The following is a 20,893-nucleotide window of genomic DNA, read 5'->3' as shown; positions in this document are numbered from 1 at the left end:
AATTATTTACAGTTATAAATTATTAATACATAAGCTTAGTAGACATACAACCAAACAATATAAAGTAGAAGTAAAATAATAAAAGTAAACAATTATTATATAATCTAGTGGAACTAGGTACCCCCTATAGTAATATCTGTATTGGAGATTACCGTCCATTATTTTTCAATGGGAAAAATAATATAAAGCCAAAATAATATATAAAATATATAAAGAACAAATGCATGTAATAGAAAAATATATTGAATTGTTTGCTAATATAAAAACTAAATTATTATTAATATTACTGTGATGTATATGTTATATTAATCCCCTTAAGGACTGGGAGCCTAACTGCAGGCAACAGGGTGCATCCCCTTGGGTTTTGGATGGGAGAACAGACAACACTATGATGAGTAAATAAGAGGTGTCCCAAATAAGCAGTTGTGGACAGGCAGCAGCAGGACCTGTGGTGTGGTGGAGTACTGTCAAGAGAGAGAGAGGCAGTACACCTAAAAAATACCACTAAGCCGAAAAGGGTCTTGTGAGATGGCGAGTATCAGCCACCAGTAAATAAGTCAATATCTCCCTCAAGCGCAGTGACAAGGATAGTAGATCAGGGACAGTGCATAGAAGGACCTGGCAGTAGGTTTAAAATGCCTTTGAGTGTGGTAACCCTATCATATACAAGCCTAAAATGAAGGTTGGTAAAGTAGATAGGAAAAGGCTAGGGCATTCCTCACAGGTGACACATGATCTTTGATGTACCAGCAAGAGCATGAAAAGGGAGCTACTGGGTTCAAAGAAAAGAGGGAAAAATGATATGTGGATAGGGACAGTAAATATTACGTCTCTTACTGGACACAGAGGAGCTGGTGGATTGTATGGAAAAAAAAGAATGAGGATTTTGGGTTTAAGTGAAACTGAATGGAAGGAAAAGTTATAGAGAGGATATTTGGGAAGGATATGTTCTATATGGGAGTGGGGTGGGCAAAAGATAAAAAATGGAGTTGGCTTTATTGTGGGTAAAGAGATAAAGGAGTGCACTGAGAGGGTGAAGGCAGTAGTTGATATAATAAGGCTAAAAATTGGAGGTTAGACCCAGGACATCATACAAGTGTATGTGTACCGCAGGTGTGATGTGTTGAAGAAGATATAGGACAGTTCTTAGAAAAACTGGAAAGCTTCATGTGTAGAGGATAAGTAGACAGAAATAATAGGAGACATGATTGCACAGGTGGGAAAATAGAGAAGTGGAATAGAAGAGATACTGGGACCACATGGATATAGAGGAAGAAATAGGGAAGGTGAAATAATGATATAGTTTTGTGAATGAAATAACTTAACAGTGGGTAATTCATGGTTTGATAAGAATTATAGAAAGAAGTTTAAGAGGTATGGATGGGGAGAGAGAAGAACAAAATTGGTAATTGACTGTGTATTAGTTGGGAGAGGAAGATAAGGAGAGAACTGATGGATGTGAGGCTGGTGAGTAAAGAAATAGTTATTAGAGGAGATTATAAGTTAGTAATGGCTAAGTTTAATTTCAGAAAATTCCCACCCTGAAGGTAATGAGAGTAAGGTAATAAGTGTGGAAGTTGAAAGAAAACAATATAAGAAATGAAAGAGATGGAGGAAGAGTGGAAATGCTTCATGAATGCCATGTTGGGTATAGCAGAGTGAGTTTGAGGTAGAATCGGTGGGAAAAGTAAAGGAAAGGAAACAAATTGGAATGATGATGTAAGGACAACAGTTGAAAATAAGAAGATAGCATGGAAGACATGGAGACAAAGACATAATAATGAAGACAGGGATAATTATAGAGAAGCAACAAGAGAATGGAAGAAAATGTAAGACAGAGAAAAGAGCAAATGTTGGAAAAAGTTCACAGAAGAGCTGGAACGGCACTCACAAGGGAATAAGAAAATGCTGTTTGGTATCATTAAAAGTAAAGAAAAGGGAGAGAAGATGCAAAGTTTACTAAGAACAATCTGGGACATCTGATAGTAAGGAAGGAAGAAATATTTTGTAGATGAAAAAATATTTTTGTGAACTCCTTATCCCAAATTGATTGATTAAAAGAAGGGAGGAAAAGGATAGGACAGCAGCTAGGAGAGTGAGAACAGAAGAGAAAATATAGTTATAGGCAGTTACATAATGATGTAATAATGAGGTAGAGGATGCTTTAATAAAAATGAAAGGAGACAAAGCGCCAGGAATTGATGAAGTAAGCACCAGTATGTGAAGGCTGTAGGAGTTTATAGTTTGCAGTGAGTGTAGAGGCTGTTCAGAAGTATATGGAAAATTAAGGTGTTTCCAGAAGACTAGATAAATGGAATAATAATTTTTAAAAAGGGGGACAAGATGTTGTGTAGTAATTACAGAGATATTACACAACTTCCACACATGGAAAAACTGTTTGATGAAAGGGTATTAGAAAACAGCACCAGAACGAAGACTGAGGAGGTTGGAAGATGAATGGTTGGGATTCAGATATGGTAGATCCATTATGAATACAATATTTGCGCTGAGATAAGTGAATGAGGTGGGATTATAAAAAGAAATTAGTAATGGCGTTCCTGGACATAGTAAAGGCATATGATAGCGTGGATATGGAAGTTGTGTGGCAAGTACTAGAAGAAAGAAATTTGGATAAAGCAGACATCCAGATTGTTAAAGGTATGTATGAGGGGAACAAGAGTTGCATTTGGACAAGACGGGAAGGTCAGATGGGGTTGAGATGTGGAATCTTCAAAAAAGTTTAAAAGGAAATAGCAAAAAGAACGAGCAATGTTATTTGCAGATGACCTGGTTATATGGTGGAGGGGGGGAGTCTGAAGAGGATTTGGAGTGTGCAATAAATATGTGAAGTGAAGAAATTCAAAAATGTGGTATGCAGTTTAGTGTTGAGAAGAGTAATTTTCCCTTTTTTTCCGTGCATGACAGAAAAAAGGGAAAAATCAATGGAAATAATTATGAATGGAAGAGAAATAGAAAGCGTAAAAGAGTTTACTTGGACATTTTATTCAGAGGATGGAAGAATGGTTAAAGAAATAAGTACAAGAGTACAGAAGGCAAGTGGATTTTATCAGAGTGTAAGAAGTCTGGTCTGGAGCAAGGAGGTATCTTTGCAATCTAAGAGAGTTACGCATAAAGCATACTTTGTACCAATTCTTACCCACGCGGCAGAATCCTGGACAGTTGGCAGAAATATGGAGGGCTGAGTACAGGCAGCAGAAATGAAATTAAAGAGAAACCTGTTAGGGAAGACAAGAAGGAATAGGGTAAGGAGCAGTATGACTAGAATGGAACTGAAATTGTGAAGCCTTTTTGAGTCAATTGAAAGATCAAAGCTCAGGTAGTTTGGACATAGAAAGGATGGATGAGGAAAGATTACGAAACAGGGTAATGCATGGAGAGAAATCAGGTAGAAGACCAAGGGGTTGACCAAGAATGAAATAGATAAATACGATGATGAGGAAATGTGCAAGGGAGAGAATGTGGCGACAGTGATGGAAGGGAGATGGTTCATAGATCAAAGCAGATAGAGAAATTTTGAAGAAGGGCCAACCCGAGGAAACTTGGATTAAAGGGAACTGAAAATAATGATGATGATTTTATATATTTTTTTATTTATATAAATATGTATAGTATTTTTAAATATATATTTGTATACTTTATTACACTTAATCACTTTGAGAAAGAAAAGTAGCATTATTACACATAGATATTATGTAATTAATAAATATACTCATTTCTGTTCTGGTAATTATTCCAAGAAAACTATTATCAGATAGAATTATATAATGTATATTAATGTGTAATACATTCAAATTAATAAAATTCTATACATTAATGAAAGTTTAATTTAACTTATAAATCTGATATAGGCTTGTTTCTTGCACTACTTAATTAGATCATGACAACATTCTTTTTCTTTGATTTTCAAATAACATATGATTAAATCTTAGAATTTTTGGCACACACATGTAGCGATATAAAGGGATTAAGGAACAGAAATCTGTTGACTCGTTGAATATTTTAATTTTATTTCATAATGTTATGTATTGGAAAAGTACATTCTACGTCGATGCTGAAAAATATTTCATTCATAATTTTAAAAATACAAAAAGTAAAGGGGATATGAAGAGGAACAAATAAAAGTTTATGTTTGGTAGTTATGTCTCTGCCAACAGAGTAAGAACCAATTAAAAATAAGATTTTAGGTTTAAGAATATGTTTAAAGATTGCATAAAAATTAATACTGAATAGAGGTATAAGAACGTACTTAACTACTCTGAGAATGTCTTAACTAAAAGAAAGTCAATTATTATTATTAATTTTTTTACTAAGCAAATACATCATTCTGCTTATTACCTGATTTTTTTTTTAATTTTAAATCTTTGATAGGAGGATTGGTTTATATTAATTTAGAAACAGCCAGTTAAATTTTATATTTTATAGCCAGAACTTCTGTTAAGCTAAGTTGATAGAGGGATTTATTTGTACTGTGTCATTGAGAAAATTTGCAAAAGATAATTAATTAAAATTTAATTTTTGTTGTGTAATTAAAGTGAAGTTGATAATTTTTTTTTTTAATTATCACCTATCAAAATGTTTAAATCCTTAACTATTTAGATTATATTGATTGGTACTATAGAAATTGTAGCTATTCTTACAGGTGTCAAACTTGGGGAAGTGAGCACAAATCACCAAAGACCTGTAGTGCCTGTGTTACCCAGGTAAGATTTGAATATTAAACTAATGTGTTTTTCTTAGTTTTATTTGTTTTGCTTAGTTTTTGAGTTTTTTTATTAATGCATATCTACTTAAAATGCATTATGTCATCATTTGCTGAAAAGTATCATACGGTATGTTATTTATGTTTTGTCATTATTTGCTGATATTCATTTATTGTTTAAAATTTTATTATTGACATTTGTACTGTTGTAATTTTGTAAATGAACAACCTTCTCTTGTTATTCTTTAATATGTGATTGTTTATTATACATTGTTGTACTTAATGTTTATTTATAAAAAGGAATTTATAAATTGCTTGTAAACTTTTATAAAAACTTTGTTTCTGGTCAAAATAAATGAACACCTTGATTGTTATTATTGTTGTTATATTGTCAAAATAACATCAAAATTGGTCTTCATATTCTGTACGAAGTTTAAGTAAGTTATTGCACAAAGTAAGTTATTGCACAAGAAGTTAAATTAATTATTAGGAATTAGAAGTAATGTTATTTATGGAGTTTATTTATTAATTTCAGGGCAGGCAATCCTCCACTTTATTCCACTGTTTCTCTAATTACTGTGTTATTTGCATTTATGTTTGTTGTTCATTCTGTTTATTTGATTTCATATGATATTCTGTACCTCACCTTGTTCAGGTATTAAAATTTCCATTTATAACCAGCCATTTATAACAATTACTAGTCATACCCTAATAGATATACTAATAAATTGACTCACCGATTATTGACTATTATTTCTCCCCATCTTCCTCCAATAAATCAACAAAAAACAAGAAAAGGAAAAGGAATACCATGTATGTACAAAGTGTCGGGCTTGCTAACAGGTTCCGCAAGATTAAGTGTGCATGTGTACCTGTGCCCTACCGATTAAACCTCCACCTCTGATAGTCCTCCCCTTTTTGAAAACTGCTGTGAGGCATTACTTCAGAAAGGGGAAGCTTACCTTCCTGCACCAGGCATCAGAGTGACCACAGGTTCACCACATCCAAGTGACCCCCACAGGTTCGGGAGGTCCCCTGGACACTCACCTGCAGCCCTGTCCTTCAAACCAGAGCTCTCAGGCACTCATCTGCTTTCTTGCTTCTTCCTCCGTCTGGAACATCTCCATAACTACTCTGGAATACTCAATACTCTGAATACCACAGACTCTGAATAATATACTCTGGAATACCACAGCAAGCCAGTGTTCTTCTTTGGCCAGCATGAAGTCCATAAGCCCCTCAGGCAGAAATAAAACCATCGTACCCAGGAGTGCAAGCATTTCACCTCTCTCCATAGTTGATGCGGGAGGGGCGAAACTCAAAGAAAATATGCTGCCCTGTTTCTTCTGTTTTGCAATCGGGCAGGTTTCTGCGCAGTCTAGTACAAAATGATATAAATACACTCTAAAGCCCCCATGGCTCGTCAGCATCTGAGTGAGGTAAAAATCCAACAAGCCATGGGATCTTGCAATCCATCTGCTAATATCATGAATTACTTCACCTGTTCCCACCTCTTCTGCCATGTCCTCAAAGTATCCTCCTCAATTGTCGCCTTCACCATCTTCCTATCTGCAGGGTCAAGCCACTAGACTCGTGCATTCTGGGCCGTAATGCAAGACAGGATCCACCGGCCAAAGTCTGCCTCTCCCAGACAACATCTCCTGTGTAGTGAATCAAGAATCACTCTATACGTGTGGTATTGCATAACAGACACCCGTATTTCCATCCTGTAAAGCTTGTACATGACCAAGCTTATTCTTAGTTGTATAAAAAAGTAAGTGTACGTAGTTGAATAATAATATTCACATGAAACTTGTAGATTGAGTCAAAAAATAGATACACAATTGTAATATGTGCAATGATTTATCAAGAACAAAAGTATTAAAAATAAAATATTTTTTCTGTTATTGAAATTTTGACATAAATTACTAGGATTTATACTAATTAATTTTTTTTTGAGTTAATATAAAATAAGAATAATATTTTTGTTACAGCCATTCAGCAGTTTTTGCAAACTCAAAATGTGGCCAGTGGAGTTATAACAGTCGCTTAGTACCTGGCTCAGAAAGCCCATCTAACCATTGGTTTTATAACAGCCATGTTTTAAGTCCTGTGACTTTAGACCGTTGCAATGTGCCTCGATCTGTTAGTGTACCTACTCATCAGGTGTGTACGTCCATTTAAATTCTTTGAAAATTTAATTTTATTTGTTACTTGGGCTGATAAACCTTCTAGAAATGAGATTAGATTTTTTAAATTGAAATAAAATAACTCTAAATTGAGGCACTACAAAATTGTAGTCCTACCAGAAGCACTGTATGGGGCAGAATATCGCAGTTTTTTTAGAACAATTAATAGCAAAAGTAGAAAAAAGAATTTTAAGAAAAAATTATGGACCAAAATATGAAGATGGAATCTTCAGATTGGAAAGTGAAAAAGAAATTTACAAATAAACAGAAAAAATAGGGGAATCAATCCTGAAAAAAGATTAAGTTTTTGGGACATTTGTACAGCATAAACAACATGATAAAACAAATATTTAATTTCTACTTAAACAAAGCCACAAAGACCAACTGATTTAAAGAAGTAGAAACAGATCTGAAAACTTTATTAAGTGTCTGTGTAAAGACTGAGGTAAATTTAGAAAAAATGATTCAAGAATCTAAGTTTCTAGAGAGAAAGAAAAAGAAGGGTATAATAAACCTGAATAGATGGATGAAGAAAGGCAACAACAACAGAGTAAAAGAATGAAAACCTTTTGGAAAAAGAAAAAGAAGTTGTAACTACGTAAACTTGATCCATAGTGGTCGGAATGAAAAGAAAAAAAAAATTGGTTTATATGATTAACTGAAGTTAAAGGTAAATTGTACTTATTAGTAACAGAGAAATTATAATTTTATAAGTTTTTATTAGATGAGTTACTGAAATGAATTCAGAAAACAAGCTTGAAAGTTGAATATTGATGTAAAAAGAAATTTTGGTTTGTCATATAATTGACATACGAGATGTGGTCAAAAAGTATCCCGTCTTATTTTTTTGTTGTGGTAATCAGTTGTTGGGTGGAAGGAGGAGGACCAATGTGGAATGTGATCATGACATGGATTGGTTTGTTTAGGATTCACTGTTTTACTGCCATTGCAGCCAGTTGCTGCTTAGCAGCTCTGAAAGTAAAATTTATGAGTAATGCTTGCCGTGTTTTCTTTGCCATTCAAAATGACTGATGGATTGAGCAAAGAATCTGCTAAAGTTTGTCAGAAACTTGGTGACATACAAGTAGAGATAAGGAAGATTCATACAGCTATTGGTGATCAAGCTGTGGGTGTTACATGAATTTAAGAGTGAGATTGCAATTTATAAGGTGGCTAAATGTCTGTTGAAAGTAACAAAAGCTCTGGCAACCTTGAGCAAGTGTGACAGATGGTGTAAGGCATCTTGGGGTAAGACTTGTAGCAACAAAATGTGTACCAAAACTTCTCACTCATGAACAAAAAGAAAATCGACTCAAAGTTGTGCTAGACATGCTGCACAAATTCTTGCCAAAACAAGGGATTGAACAACTTCAGCAAGCTGCTTACTCACCAAACATGAGTTTCTATGATGTTTAGTTCTTTAAGCTTAAAATTTAATTTAAAGGAAAGAGATTTGAAGACAGAAAAGAAATAAAAAGAAATGTGACAGGAGGACTTATGAACTTAATAAAAATGACTGAAAGATGCTTCCTACAAAGGAAACGTCACTGGGATAACTGTATTACATAAAGGGCCTACTTTAAAAGGACAAGTTAAATTGGTTAAGTATTTTTGTTTTTATGAGCCAAGGTCAGACACTTATTGTTCATAACCTCTTATATTCTGTGATATATGTAAAATTTAATTGTTAGATTGTTATGCTGCTATAGCTTACGACACTTAAATCAATTCAGTACTGCAGGGTATCAAGGAACATCCTTATACACAGCTCTGAATGGCAGCAGACTTCATGGAATGTCTGATACAATCTTTTAAATTGTAAAATATTGGTACTGTTGTTCAATGTAGAATCATTGCGAATAGTTCAGCAAGTGTGTATGTGTTCATAGTTTTTGATAAACGACAAGCAACATTGTTTCTGCATTATACATTTTTTCACTTTTTTTAAGAATATATCTTCAAACTTCAGTTCTTCTTCAACATCAGTTAAAAGTTTTGATTTTTATTGTGTTTAGTATGCTTAATTTGAGTTTATCATGAAATCAGTTATTTGTTTTTTAAATCTGATTATTTAAAAATAATATATTTTATTTTAAAATAATTATTTTACTTGAAAATAATTTATTTTAATAATAATAATGTTTTCCATCTCCATTACTTGTACTGAATTAATCAGTATTAGCATTGAGGTTGTGTAGCATAATTTTTTTTTATGTAGATTTTGTAGTAATTCTGATTTTAGACATTTTCTTCATTAATATAATGAAACTTCTAAAAACTTTGACTGATTTTATCTGCAGAAGAAGATTGAGGAATGGCTTGGGGCTTGGTTGGAAACTGATGACTGATAGCTATCTGTAATAGTAGTCATTACTCAAACTATTTTTAAATAAATATTGTGTGCATGCATGCGCCTGTGTGTTTAAAGAAAACCAAAGAAATCCTATTCTTCAGTAAAAGTTACTGTTAAATTAATTTGTAGAAAATAATTCTAAGAATATATTACCCAGTATCACACGTAAAACCTATGTGGAAACAGTTAATAATGTATATTTTATAATCATAATATTCTGATGTTATTAATAGTGTATCTAATTAAACATTTATGTCTGAAATAAATACATGGCTGTTCTGTTCCCCTTTATTGTGGGTCTAAGTACAGTAGCCCCCAGTTTATAATTGCTTGCTATTACAACCCATTTATAACATCCCCTTAATTTTTGCTCTTTAATTCTAAATTGACATTTTACACTTAGAGGTATTAAAACAAATTTAAATCCCAATATTCCTTTTAGCATACCTAATATAATTATATAATAAGTTTTGTACACAAGTTTTATATACAAAATAATAAAAGTAAGTTTTTGTACAAACTGTTATACTTCAAATATGATACTTATGAAGTAATGGACTTTCTTATTAAGTACATAATAAGTTCTATGCATAACTCACTAGCTGTTTTATTCTTCTTGTTCAAAAATAAGTATGTAAAAATCTTCTAAAGCTATCCAAATTTCTCCCGTCTGGTTTTAATTAAATTTTTTCTGCAATTTAATTAAATTTTTTCTTAATTTAATTAAGATGTAACATAGCCTTTCTCACGCTTCTATTTCTTTCTACAATCATCACTTCATTTTTATCTTTACTAATTTTTTATATTTTTTGCTTATCTGGTTATTCTTATGAAGTTGCTTTTTCAATTTGTAGCACTTTGTTACTCAAATCATATCATCTGTATATATCTTATGACTTTTTTCTCTTGTGGTTTTCACATTACTACTTTTTCCTCTTTGGATATATTTTCTGTAACATTGAAAATATTCAGTGGTAACACTTTCTTGCCAGTTATATGTAATAATTAAGTTCTATTTTACATCCTTGAGGCTTGCTGAACAGTTCTTCTATAAACTAAGTCATGCTGATTTTCTGTATCTATGAAAACTATCTTAATCTTATAACCAGTTCTTGTTGAGATTAGTTGTCTAGTATGAAAATTAGATTAGGTTTTCTCCTGCCAGCAGAATATGCTGTTCTTTACTTAAGTTTTCCTCGTTCTTTATCTTCATTTTAATCAAGCAATCCTTAAAAGGTATTTATTCACTAGTATATCAGGGTGATGCCTTTGTGATTTTTAAGCAATTTTCTGTTTACTTTCCTAAAAATTGTTATTGCTTTTCCTTTCTCCCAATCATCTTGAAACTTTTCTTGTTTATCGCATGCTTTTGATGATTCTATATGACCATTATTAGGTCATTGAACCTTCATTTACCATTCATTCTTCTCTATCTTCATAACTGCTTTTAATTCTCTCTCCTTTGATTATGTACAAGTTGCACCATTTTTAGTACATTGCACTTACCCACTTTCTTTCACTCAACTTTTTACTCAGAAGTTGACTAAGAAAATTGTTCCATTATTGCCTAATTTCTTCAGGCTCTTCAACAGACTTTCCGTACATTGTTTTCAACTGCACAGATCTTTCTGATGGTTTTCATTTGTTTTCCCATTGTCCTAAACTATTCTTTATTAACTGTGACATCTTTAATCTCTTTTTGTAACTTTATTCCATGCTTTTTTTCTTACTTTATAAATTTTGCTGTATTCCCTTTTTTTATAATTATAACTCTTTTTTGACATCATCATTATTCCTTTTTGTATACCCTCCCACCCTTTCTCCATGACCAGTCTCTCTTAACAGCTTTAAAGTGGCTTTTTGTTCCACTATTTACTTTGCATTATTTGATGCTTTGCCCTAATATTTTTCGATAACTCTGAAGCTGTTCCCTACTTTCTTCTAGCTTTCTCATTCTTGATCAGCTCCTTTAATATTTTTTCTTTTTTTCCTGAAATCCAATATGATATTTGTCTTCTTTATCTCTATGTCAAAATTTTTTGATTCTTCTAGCTTTCTTTTTATTGTATTTTTGGATGTGAAATCTTCAGCAAGAAATCTGTTTGTAATTACATGGTCAACCAGTCTTTCTGGTTGCCCATCCTTACTAGTCTGGTAATGATTGACTTTTCACTTTTTTAAACCCATGTTTCCTTCCTGTTCATGGACAATTTTATCGATGAAAGTGTAATAGTAGGTTTCTCTTCCTTCCTGTAGTATGATTACTATAACCAAAGATTCCTAAGGTATCTACTATCTTTGTCTGGGTGTTAATCATGCCAATTATATCTTATATTTGTCAACAGTGTCTTCTGACTGGATTTGAAAAGCATTCTTTTCTTCTTGATTGCTTCCTACATGGATTGTGTAAACCTGGATTATTTATGTGCAATCAGTGTTGTGTTTTACTTTAAGTATAATTATCCTTTCTGGGATATCTATTACTTCTACTAGTATGCCTCTTATTAAAGGCAGCCAACAAAGAAGTGGTGAAGAGCTTCTACTCAAACTTTCCCTTAAAACTTACAATTAAATTAGTTTAAATCAGCAATTGCGACTCCTCCCTAGAAGGGGGCGTTCCCTCCATATAGTTAGTGCCCCGTTGTGGCGTATTCCTGCTAGCCTATGTAGCATTAGCACCGAAAGGACTTCAGTGGACGGTCTGAAGGGAAATTACGTCGGGAGGACAGGTTTTCAAAAGCCTAGCCTTCTGCGGTCGGCCCATGAAATGGGTTTGAAATCGCTGGTTTAACAACGGATTGGAATGCAATTAAATCCGTCCTTAAAATCAAAATATAAAATAAAGACAAAAATTGAAAAATTAGACCCGTCATATAAAGTAAACCTTTAAAAACACGCCCAATAGAATCACCCAGCAGCAAGGGACACTGTCCAGGCTCTGCAATCCGAAGGGAGAATTTGCAAAATCCCTCCAACTTTGCATTCCATTCATTGTGTGAGTTTTGCATTCATTGCAGTTTTCATTGTGTGAAAACAATGTATTTTCACACATTATTCCTCTTATTTCTTTACTAATTATTACTGCTAATACTACATTCCTTGCAACCTTATCATTTCCTTTTCAGTATGATATGTAGCCTTTTTTCACTTTTCTTTCTCCTCCATCCTTACTTAATCTGTTTCACTCAACCCATCTATCATATATCCATTTGTTTTTCTTCTGTCATATTTGTTGTTTCATAAATTTCCCAGATTGTGAACAAATATATTCGGTGCTGTGATTCACAATTTATGACATTTCTTAGCTTTGTTATCCCTAAATTTAATTTGATTTGATTAAATTAAATTATTGAAAGCAATTGAATATTCATTACTGACCTGCCAAGTATAATGTAATTTCACAAGAGGTATGCCTAATAGAAATAGGCATTTTAGTGCCTAATAGATTTCTATTTTAGTTTTAGTTTTAATAGAAATTAGGCTTTTTCAGTGTCCCTAGCTATTGTAGTTGACTCAGGGCTTGTAGTCCTCAATGTGCTTATTCACCTGTAGGGATGATCTACTTCTTCAGTCTGTTCCTGCTGTAGAAGGTGGAGGGAGATAAGTGATTAAATTTCATAAGGCTTCTTAATGATTAGAATTTCATTACTATTTAATCATTTTTTTAAATAATGGAAATTCATGGACTAATTATAAAATACTATGGAGCTAGGTAGATTGAATGATAGGAATTTTATTGTTGTTTAATCATTGTTTAAAATAATAAATGGAATATATAGACTTGATAAATTACTGTACTGTTATGTAGATTATAATAAATAAACAATCAAAGGAGTTATTGATTGTTTTAGGGGTCACATTGAATGCGTTAAAATATATTGTTTTCAATGAAAATGGTCAGTAAAGTCTCTATTAATAATATTTCAAGTCTGTATATATATATTATTTACTTAAATATAATGCCATTTATTTTAATTTGGAATCGCTCATCATTTAGTATTAAGTATAATTTTAATGAAGTTAATGATGTACTATTTCCAGGTAAAAGAGTTCAGCAGTGATCATATTCCATTACATATGATACAGTTGTTATATTTAGTATATTGCTACTTAAATTATTAAAATTAAAAATTAACACAGTTGTTGATGTTGTAGAGTGGTGATGAGATTCTGCAAAGGCCTCCTAGACCTCACAGCCAACCATTAGCTCTGAGTCCCCGTGCCAGAAACAGCCTGGACCTAGGTCCGTGTTCGTTGCCTCAGATCTCTGAATTTAATCCTCAAGAGAATCAGTATGCTTCCAGTAGTGGTATGTGGTTTAAACAAGTTTCATTGGCTCGGTTTTCTCTTATTTTGTATGTTTGATTATTATTAACTGTACAGTTGGTTTTATTTAATATTTTAAGGAAAAAATATTTTATTTAAAAATCAAACTTCAGTAGAATTTGAATTGAATATGATAATCATAATTTGCATAGTTTGTGAAGATACTTTGTTGTTTCAACTTTTCTTTCTTTCATAGTTTTAATTTATTTCTCCTTGTTTTGTATGTTTTACTCTTGTTCAGCCAGTTGTTACAAACTTTGTCTTTCATTTTTTTGTCTTAAGTAAATTTGTCTTGCTAAAATGACTTAAAATCTGGAAGAAAGGACTGAACTATTTCTTTACATACGGAGAATAAAATAAATGTGCTAGAACTGCCCAAGCGTTTAATGAATGGTATCCAAATAAAAGTGTTTCACACTCTTACATTGTAAAATTTGTAAAAAAATTCCAAGAAACAGAATTTGTCATGAATAAGAAAGATGCAGGGCAAAAGGTTTTAGTTGAATTAACTTTGGCTGAAATCTTGGGAAATGTAGTAGCAAATCCTCAGACTTCAATTCGTAAAATATCCCATGTAACTGGGGTTTTTTACTGTTTTCACACATTAAAATTGAATTAGTTTTTTCGTATAAAATTCAACTGCATGCTGACAGAAAGATTGAATTCTTTGAATAGATTCCAATCCAATGTTTATGAAAAAAAATTTGGTTTTCTGATGAATTCTCTTTCTTTCTAAATGGCTTTGTTAATATACATAACTGCTGATACTGGAGTGATATAAATACTCATGTTTTCAATGCTGGAAACATGCTGCATCCTAAAAAATGGATGTTTGGGCCAGGATTTATGGTGATAACATAATTCGTCCAGTATTTATCAATGGGAATTTGTCAGGTGATAAGTATTTGTAGTTACTGGATGAAGTTATTCATCCACTAATATTTCATGCCTTAGAAAATCAGTTAGATGACAATGGTAACATGTTACTTAATGGGGACATGCTTCACTTTCAGCAAGATGGTGCACTATTTACCTCCATTTCGACAATGGTTGGACCGAATGTTTCCTGGGCATTGGATAGGTAGAAGAGGAACAGTTAGTGGCTGGCAAGCTCTGCTGATTTTTCACCACTTGTGGGGTCATTTAAAATCAATAATTTATAAAGAAATTTTTGCTAACATACAATAGGTAGAAGAGGAACAGTTGAGTGGCTGGCAAGCTTTGTTGATTTTTCACCACTTGTGGGGTCATTTAAAATCAATAATTTATAAAGAAATTTGTATTAACATACAATAGTTGAAAAATAAAGTTGTAAGAGCATGTAGGGATGTAACTAAAGAAATTTTAATGAAAATAAGATGTGAATTTCAATAAAGACTTTATTAATGTTTACAGAAAAATGGGAATCATTTTGAACAAATAATTAAAAATTCATCCTTTTTTTATTGAGGTAAAAACGATGTGTTTCATTTATTATCTCTTAAGAACTTTTATTGTTAAAAACCTTCATAACAAAATTAAGTAATGAATGATTTAAGCTTTATTTTTTGATTAACAATTATTTATTTATGAATTAGTTTTTTATTTTATGAATCAGTTGTTATTTTATTTGTACCAAATTAATTGTCATTCAAAGGGCCTTCCAATGATGTATCATAAGCTACATTGTTTCATTTAAAAAATAAGTTTTCAACCCTTGAAAATTTAGAAAACATTTAAGGGTGAAATTTTGTGTTTGTGATTTAAAAAATAATTTTCACAGTTTTAGTCTACAGATTATGATTATTTCAAATAATTTAAGAAGTAATATCACGTAATTTTAGAGTTATTTGTGTTGGACTGAAATTTAAACGAAGTACTACCCCAAATGGTTTTTTGCACCGAGCGAGTGAATGGTTGGGTGGATTTTCTTTTCACCAAAATTCATTCTTTTTTTGGGTTGTCAATTAATATAATTAAATGTTACCATCTCCATTTAAGATTTTAACTTGTGGTAGGTGTAGCGGAGAGAACCCACCGGGTTAGTCAAGTGGTGCATCCATCTTCGCAAATCAGCTGACTTTGAAGTCGAGAGTTTCAACGTGCAAATCCTAGTAAAGACAGTTAGTTACTTATATATGGATTTGAATATTGATCGCGGATACTAGTGTTCTTTGGTGGTTGGGTTTCAATTAACCACACATCTCAGAAATGGTCGACCTGAGACTGAACAAGACTACACTTCATTTGCATTTGTATATATTATTCTTATTTATCTTCTGAACTAATACCTGACGGTGATTCCCGAAGGTTAAACAGGAAAAAAAGGTGTAGTGGAGATGGTGGGTTCCACTCCCTTTGAAAATAATTTTAAAAAGGTTCACCTCGAGAATGGTGTACATGCCTGCAAACAAAAATATGATGTGACTGATAGCTGTTGAATATAAATGTGGTGACTTTTCAAATGATCACCTGGTATATGAATTACAGTTAACTATTATTTGAAGTATTTTTTTTGTAACAATATTCATAAATGTAGATCAATTTCAGCACAGATTATATTAATGAAAGTTTGGGGAGAAAGTTTCTGGGTGAGTGTTTTGATTTAAATGTTGCTTCAAAAAAAAGAAGATATTTCTTTATTAATTTTTTTTGTTTGTTTTAGTTTTGGATGAATATGGCTCTAGAAACTTATTCCCACCAACATATGGAGCTACTATGTTAAAAACTAGAAGTCTTCCAGCTTGTGTAAGGTCAAAGGCTCGCCCACATTCCACTGTTGATGATCCTGCTGAATTATATGCTAAGGTAAATTTTTTAAATTTAATAAATTATTGATAACTTGTTTGCATCTTTTGAGTACATTATTAGGATTTATAATGGATTTATTATACATTGGTTTTACTTTGTTTGGAACTTACTTAATGAAAATATTACTTCCTCATTTTGATTTCTTAAATCAGACTATTATTCTAATGATATTGGCTCACAGATATAACTTAGAAATATTTTTACAGAATGTTTTTTTTTTAAAGTAACTTGCTATATTTAGGCTTATTTGTTGATTGTTTGTTTACAAATCATTGTCAGTATTGCATCTTTAATTTATTCTTGTTGCATTGTATATTTATTTAGGTGTTAAATTTTTACTTTCTGTGGAGTTTTGAGGTTTTAACAATCCCTTTTGATGACTGGCTATTGCTACAAATTTAGAAAGATAATATAAAATTTATTCATTATAAAATAACAAATGTTTTACATTTTGAAACCAACTAATTATTACTATTTATTTATAATTTCTGTGTATGATTACTGTTTCCATTAATTTATGTAATGAAATAAAAATATTGAATTGGGAAACAACCAGCATTCCTAGAAGAAATATTGAAATGAAAGGCATCATACAGCTGATGAAAAAAGACACCGTTTCCATTAATTTATGTAATGAAATAAAAATATTGAATTGGGAAACAACCAGCATTCCTAGAAGAAATATTGAAATGAAAGGCATCATACAGCTGATGAAAAAAGACACCTGTTTTCTGAGACACTGTTCTGTATTTTTCCATCACAGAAAATGTTAAATGTCAGAGGCTTGTATGTGATTTTTTGTTGTTGAAAACAAATTTTTAAACAGTAAAATGTTAAAATTTAGTCTAGACTTAATGCAATGATTTTAATTATTTGACGAAAACAATTGACATTAAACTGTTTAATATTAGCTATAGATTTCTTGGCATAAACTAAGATAAGTATATTTATCTATGTTTTTTAGAATATTTTATGATTAGGAGTTAAACTGGGATGTTTAACTTTATAAGCATTTAAACTATTAGGTTTATTGTGCAGCCATAGATTGGAAATGGAGTGTTGTCTGAATCAATCCTTCACTAGATATGTCACATGTCAACACTCAATATCCTCAACTTGGACATGGACCTGCTAGGTCAGACGTTCGCTCATAACTGAAAATGGTGAAGAGAAATTGATGGTAAGGAAAAGGTGAGGGTTATGAAAAAGAATATTTAATCCTCAAAATAATGAGACTAACAACCTCATCAAAAGGAAAGTCAAGGTTCTTTTCTATGCTATGGGAACCAATTTTTCACAATCTCTCAGGAGGTAAGAGCAGTTTCATCCAAGTAAAAGACACATCTCAACCCCATAGGGGAAGCACCCGCCTTGTGACGCTTACGGTCCCTCCCCCTGTTCTGAGCCCTGATGAGCTTTAACGGGACCAAGTAAAAGGCAGTATACATTACTGATCAATGATTTTGCATAGGTCAGCCTATAAATATGCTGCTGCAAAAGTTGGTTTTCCTCTGGAAATTAAGAGCCACCTGAAGGCAGTTTCAGGATTCTTGAAGGTATCCAATTAAACCTTAGCTAAGGTATATTCAAACTTTTCAACTTTTATTACTCTTTCAGATCCCCACTGTCATGGAATTATTGAGTGTGTAACTTTTAAGTGTATCTGGTATTTATGCTAGAAAACAAATTGCTAAATGGAATAATCTACGAGTATGTAATAATAAGAAGCAATATTTTATTGTACGAGTTGGAGTCCTTTGAAATCTTTCCTGCTTTTTTTTTTGTGGTCTCAAGTTAAAGAATACTTATTACAGAATATTTCTAAAGAGTTATATCCTTCTCTCTGAGAAACTAAATAATAATAAAACTGTTTGTAAATTTTAAAAAAAAGATCATATATGTTTTTGTAAATTTTAAATATTATTTTTTTAAATCTGCAGTTTAGTATACATAATTCATTTTAGTATATATAATATTATGTGGGTAAATAATCTCTGTTAAGGCATTCTACATTTTTTGTCTGATTTTTATTTAGTATTTTAATCTTGCTTTACTACTATTTTATATATTTACTTTTTATGTATGAAATTTTCTCTTTTTTTGTAACTACTGTGATCAAAGTGTGAGAGGCAAGTTCCTTTTTCTTTTTTCATTGTGTCAAAAAGAAAAATCCCTACCTGTTTGTGATATGACTATATAATGTATACTTATTTACTGATCTGAATAAAATATTTATTTCTTACAGAAAATTGAAAAGAAAATAGTTGTATGATTGATTATTAGATTTTTGTTTGTTAAATTAGTTAATTTATCCTAAGAAGCAGTTTTTCTATATTTTGAAGTGTCTAAAATTAAAAAAAAAAATATATATATATATATATATATTATTGTTTTATATATAGCTAAGAGATAATTAATTTTGTTTCAGGTCAATTTCAGCAAAAAACGTAAAAATAGAATGCGTAATGATGAAGCTGCTATAATAGCTCTGAGCAAATCTCGAAGCCAATTTTTATATAAAGATACAGATTCATTAGTTGATAATGAAGCAGTCATTGTTTATGATGAAAGGACTGCATTATAATTATTACTGTTCTGTGATTCTTACAATATGAATAATATAATGATTGTATAATACTATTATTATTATTATTACTATTGTTATTGTAATATATGTTTAATGGTGCTAACCAATACAATAATTTTTAACTTCTTAAAATTATAATCAAAACAATGATAGACTAGGTATTAATTGTATTACTGTAGATAAATGATTATGCATAGATGGTTATTGTGTTTTTTTAAGACTTAATAAGACTGTCACAGTATTGTTTTATACATCAGGTATTGTTTTAGTTAGCAATTTCAAACACAGTGTGTGAAAAAATGTGTTCACTTAAAATGTATATTAACTCATATCATTTTTGTATATTTTGTAAATTGTGCTAAGTTATTTATATGAAAATGACTTATTTGTACAGTTAGTTAATTATAAATTTAATCTAAAAAACAAACTTTTTAATTATTGAAAAAGTTACCTAAGATTCTCTTTTTCGTGAATCTTAGAAATCTTTTAGAGGGGAAGCTGTAGTGTAGTGGTAAATAATTATATATATCTAGTTGCCGTTTTACCATATTCCTTGTTAATATTTTTCTTATCTGAATCTCATTGACTACAGATCTTTTTTTATTTCATTTGTAATCTATTTCATTTTTTAAGCCATTTTAAATCAGTATATTCTTCAGTTTTAGTATGGAAGTGTGCTATTTGCATATTTATTATATCCTAAACATATCTATTGCATTTAATAAGCAATGTACTTAATTTTTATACTTAGATGTATTTTTGTTTTGATTTGTTTTTATATATATAATATTATATATATTATTATTGTATTTGTATAAAACATACTGAAATTGTATAAATGTAATGTGAGTAATAAACATGTTATTTAGAAAAAGAATTCATTGCCTTAAAAGAATCAAACATATAATATGCTTCATACATTTTCATAAGAATTTTAAAGCAACAAGGCAATATTATATTAAGCAGTTCAAAAGTACTTAATCTTTTAACAGTTGTTTTCATAAGTTATTCTGAGTTACTTTTGTTTATTTAGTTTAAGTTATAATTTTTAATTCAGTTATTAATAAATCTCTTTTTAAGCTTATAAATTGTGTGTGTGTATTTCTTTTAAATACAGTATTCTTTCTCTTATCTGTTACAAGTCGGGATAACTAATAACGTGCAATAGTATAAATTTAAATCACATATGAAACCGTGAGCTCAGGTATTTAGTTCACAGTATCAATAAGGCTTGAATCGAGGATTATATATATATCTGTATTGCAATTAAATATGATGCCTAATTTTTATTCACAATAACTATTCAGAAGTGATGGTAAAAATGTATTTTTATTAAAAATATTAAAGAAATAATTAATACAATTTGTTTATTAATATGTTATTAAATTTGTTATTTATAGTGTCTAGTTTAGTAATTTTAATACAATGGTGTATTGTAATTATTGATTGTTTAGTATCTGTAACAGTATAACAGTTACTGATAAAAAATATTAGTAGGATTATTGAATTTTTTTTAATTTGAGAATGACTATATATTCTCAAATTAAACTTCTATTGTGATGAGTGCAAAAGAAATTATAGGTCTGCTTTAAGAAAGAAGGCACAGAATTTTGTAATGTTACAAATTTTTAATTAACAATTTTATTTTTAATTCTATTTTGAATATGTTTAAATAGCAAGAAACATTAAATTTACATTTGCATTTAGGCTTATGCCCTTTTTTCTCTGTAAGGAATTTCTGAATTTTATTACTTTTACATAAATAGTAACATTTATGTTATAAAACTCTTTAGTATTGCCAAATTCAGTAAATTTTAGATTAATAACATCGGTTAAAATAAAAAAATTTATCTTTATCCTCATCAAATTTTATATAATTTTTGTTACAATTTGGTTATTAGTGGGCGTTAAAAAAAACTTTGCCTCTG

At 30.8% G+C, this 20,893-nt stretch overlaps 1 protein-coding gene across 5 annotated transcripts in view; it reads left to right on the top strand.

The window, feature by feature from the left end:
• LOC142319556 (uncharacterized) overlaps positions 1-20,053 on the top strand; it is a 145,102-nt gene extending 125,049 nt beyond the window's left edge. For 4 of the 5 annotated variants that reach the window (XM_075356951.1, XM_075356953.1, XM_075356954.1 and 1 more), the window contains exons 4-8: positions 4,649-4,721; positions 6,715-6,886; positions 13,418-13,571; positions 16,233-16,375; positions 18,807-20,053. In XM_075356951.1, the coding sequence (XP_075213066.1) occupies positions 4,649-4,721; positions 6,715-6,886; positions 13,418-13,571; positions 16,233-16,375; positions 18,807-18,962 (698 nt within the window). In that variant the 3' untranslated portion in view covers positions 18,963-20,053. The remainder of the gene's footprint in view (positions 1-4,648; positions 4,722-6,714; positions 6,887-13,417; positions 13,572-16,232; positions 16,376-18,806) is intronic. The other variant, XM_075356952.1, reaches the window with a different exon arrangement.
• The last annotated feature ends 840 nt before the right edge of the window (positions 20,054-20,893 follow it).

This window comes from Lycorma delicatula, chromosome 2 (genome assembly GCF_047948215.1).
Source record: "Lycorma delicatula isolate Av1 chromosome 2, ASM4794821v1, whole genome shotgun sequence".
Taxonomy (NCBI): Eukaryota; Metazoa; Arthropoda; class Insecta; order Hemiptera; family Fulgoridae; genus Lycorma; species Lycorma delicatula.
This window is presented reverse-complemented; position numbering and strand designations above follow the sequence as displayed.